Below are 3,105 nucleotides of genomic sequence, written 5' to 3' on the forward strand. Positions count from 1 at the left end.
ATGTTGAATTTTATATACGTTAACTCAAAAAAGTCTACACATTTTTTTATAAGTCGGAAATTGATTTCTGAGACTAAATTGTAAACTAGATAAACTCATCTTTAACTGAAAAAGTTTGAAAAATGTATTGTAATTACAATTAATATGTTCTAAGGCAATACGTCTAGTAAAAATTGTATTTCTATGTACGTTGATTCAAGAAAATATGAAGGAAGTCAAATTTCAGAATAGGAGAAAGATGAAAGACCATGCAGAACTAATCCAAATCCTACCAAATTTCATCTATATTGAATCAAATAGAAAGACAAAGCCAATATAAAAAGAAAGAGTTCATTAAAATGTTGAATTTTATATACGTTAACTCAAAAAAGTGTACACATTTCGTTATAAGTCAGAAATTGATTTCCGAGACTAAATTGTGAACTAGATAAACTCATCTTTAACAGAAAAAGTTTGAAAAATTTATTGTAATTGAAATTAATATGTTCTAAGGCAATACGTCTAGTAAAAATTGCATTTCTATGTACGTTGATTCAAGAAAATATAAAGGAAGTCAAATTTCACAATAGAAGAAAGATGAAAGACCATGCAGAACTAATCCAAATCCTAAGAAATTTCATCTATCTTGAATCAAATAGAAAGACAAAGCCAATATAAAAAGAAAGAGTTCATTAAAATGCTGAATTTTATATACGTTAACTTAAAAAAGTCTACACATTTTGTTATAAGTCGGAAATTGATTTCTGAGACTAAATTGTAAACCAGATAATTGTGGCCGTGGAGACCTGGGCTCGAATCCCTACAACCTCAAATGTTTAAGATTATTTTCAAAAAAGGCTTTTTTTTTTCTCTCTCTTTGCTCTGAGGCGATTTTTCCTTAGGGTTTTGGGTTTTCAAACTTTTCAATTTTTTTGGTTCTCCTCAATCATCTATGGGTGATTTGAGATGGGAGATGCTTCTCATGCGTCTCATGTTAGGTCTCGTACTTATGCTGATCAGGTGAAGGGGAAGCAACAGCTTCCAACAACATCTATTGATCTCAGTTCTTTACCATTGCCAACGTTAAAAGAAGGCAAACCAGCGATTGTTTTACCTGAATCTTTCTATTTGGAAGGTTGTGATATTTGGAAATTTAGTCTTATTGGACGTTTAGATTTCAAAGGAATTACTTTCCAAGAGATGAAGGATGATTTGGAACATCAATGGCAGCTAGGTCAAGGTGCGGTTCAGCTAATTCCTATGAGTAGAGGTTTCTTCACCATCAAGTTACAATCCCAAACAGCAAAAGACAAGCTTTTGAATGCTGAAACTTGGTTTTTTAGGCATCAAAAGCTAACCCTAATTGAATGGTTTCCTGGTTTTGATGCTGAAAAACAAAGATCATCTCATGCTTCCGTGTGGGTTTCTTTTCCAGGGCTTCCATTAGAATTCTGGACAGAAAAAACGCTATTGTCCTTGGCTAAATCATTAGGAACTCCAATTGTGGTTGATAGACGTACTCTTGCTCATGAATATGGTCACTTTGCATCAGTTTTGGTGGATATTAATTTTGCTGAAGCAGCTACTGATGCTATTCATATTACGGTTGGGGGTTTAGATTTTTGGCAATCTGTTGAGATTCAAAAAGTTCCAAAATATTGTTCCAAGTGCAAGTTGATTGGGCATACTGATCATGAATGTAGAAAGAAACACAAGGAAAATACTGAGCGACGACTTGTGGTAAGCAAACAAGTTAGCGTTGATGATTCTCAACCTGGCGTGAGCAATATTCCTAAACCTGCTGGTGGGGAATGGCAAGTGGCTAGGCGTAAGAAGAAGGGTAAGAAAAAAGCTCACAACGTCAATGTAGATGTTCGTGATGTTGTTGATAATATTGCTGGTGAAGAAGCTGATGTGGAGTTTGCTGCTAAGCTGGTGAAGGCTCAGCAGTTGGAGGTTGTTATGGCACAAGCCAAAGCTGATTTTGAATCTGTCTATGTTGAATTGGCGAGAACTAAACAAGCGCAGGCTTCAAAATCAGTTTTAGTTAAGAATGGAAAAGTGGGTGAAACTAATCCATCAACTATAACAAGTTTGGTTGGAACTAGGATTCCCAAACCTGTTAGGATTGTGACCGCAACTCCTACTCCTCTTTGTGATCAGCTTATGGCTGGGGAGTTTCTTTTGAATAAAAACAGATATAATGCTATTGAAACAATTCAAGATGTGGAGGAGAGTTCAGCTGATGCAAAGTTTAGGGATGATCAAGAAGCTAGGCGTGTTCGCATGCAATCCATGCATAAGGTAGTGAATACTACTGAGGGTAGGAATACTTCTGATTCCGAGTCTCTTCAGGACTCCAATTTGAGAATTTGTGATGAAAAAGGAAGTTTACCAAGAATTAATTCTGGTGCAACTTCTCAGATTGATATTAACTCCTCCAAAACTGGTTTTTAATGCGTGTTCTATATTGGAACATAAATGGCATTGCACGTGATGCTGCTAAGAATAAGTTACGTGAGTTATTTCATGATTTCAAGCCGGATATTTTATGTATTGCAGAGCCAAAGGTACATTGTACTTTAAATTTCTTGCAAACTTTATATGTGGATGGCTATAAGAAAGAAGTTATTCATAATTCTGTTGGTTCGTCTAAAGGAAACATATGGATTTTTTGGTCCAACTGCATAGCTACGCCTGTAGTTATTAATTCTAGTAGGCAAGCTATTACTATTGAAGTATAGGGGGTTTTGATTTCCTTTGTTCATGCTAGCTGTTTACGTGTCATGAGAAGAAGTTTATGGCAGCAACTTTCTTCAGTTGATAATAATACTCCATGGTTGGTTATGGGTGATTTTAATTGTGTTCTTCGCAATGAGGAGAAGAGAGGAGGTAGACAACCACGTACTTCAGTCATCAATGATTTTAGTGATTGGATGGAGGATAATGATCTTTTTGAAGCTGATTTTTTGGGTTCTAAGTTCACTTGGGCTAATGGCCAATCTGGTGTTCGTAGAATTCTTTGTAAGCTAGATAGAGCTTTGATCAATGAGGCGTGGCTTATTAAGTTTGAGAATTGGAGGTGTAAAGCTCTTCCTCGTGAAGTTTCTGACCATTCCACTCTTA

The 3,105-nt window shown here is 35.7% G+C and overlaps 1 protein-coding gene across 1 annotated transcript; it reads left to right on the forward strand.

Annotated features, from left to right (window-relative positions):
* The first annotated feature begins 945 nt into the window (after positions 1–945).
* On the forward strand, positions 946–2,436 carry LOC113296370. The gene is made up of 2 exons (XM_026544678.1): positions 946–1,986; positions 2,143–2,436. Exons 1-2 carry the CDS (start codon positions 946–948, stop codon positions 2,434–2,436), a joined length of 1,335 nt encoding a protein of 444 aa, XP_026400463.1.
* Positions 2,437–3,105: the final 669 nt, after the last annotated feature.

This window comes from Papaver somniferum, chromosome 7 (genome assembly GCF_003573695.1).
Source record: "Papaver somniferum cultivar HN1 chromosome 7, ASM357369v1, whole genome shotgun sequence".
Taxonomy (NCBI): Eukaryota; Viridiplantae; Streptophyta; class Magnoliopsida; order Ranunculales; family Papaveraceae; genus Papaver; species Papaver somniferum.

Coding starts and splice junctions, on each gene's coding strand:
- LOC113296370 (XM_026544678.1), top strand. CDS start 946: ATGGGAGATGCTTCTCATGCGTCTCATGTTAGGTCTCGTACTTATGCT. Junction 1,987..2,142: donor AATCTGTCTATGTTGAATTG/GCGAGAACTAAA, acceptor CTTTGTGATCAG/CTTATGGCTGGGGAGTTTCT.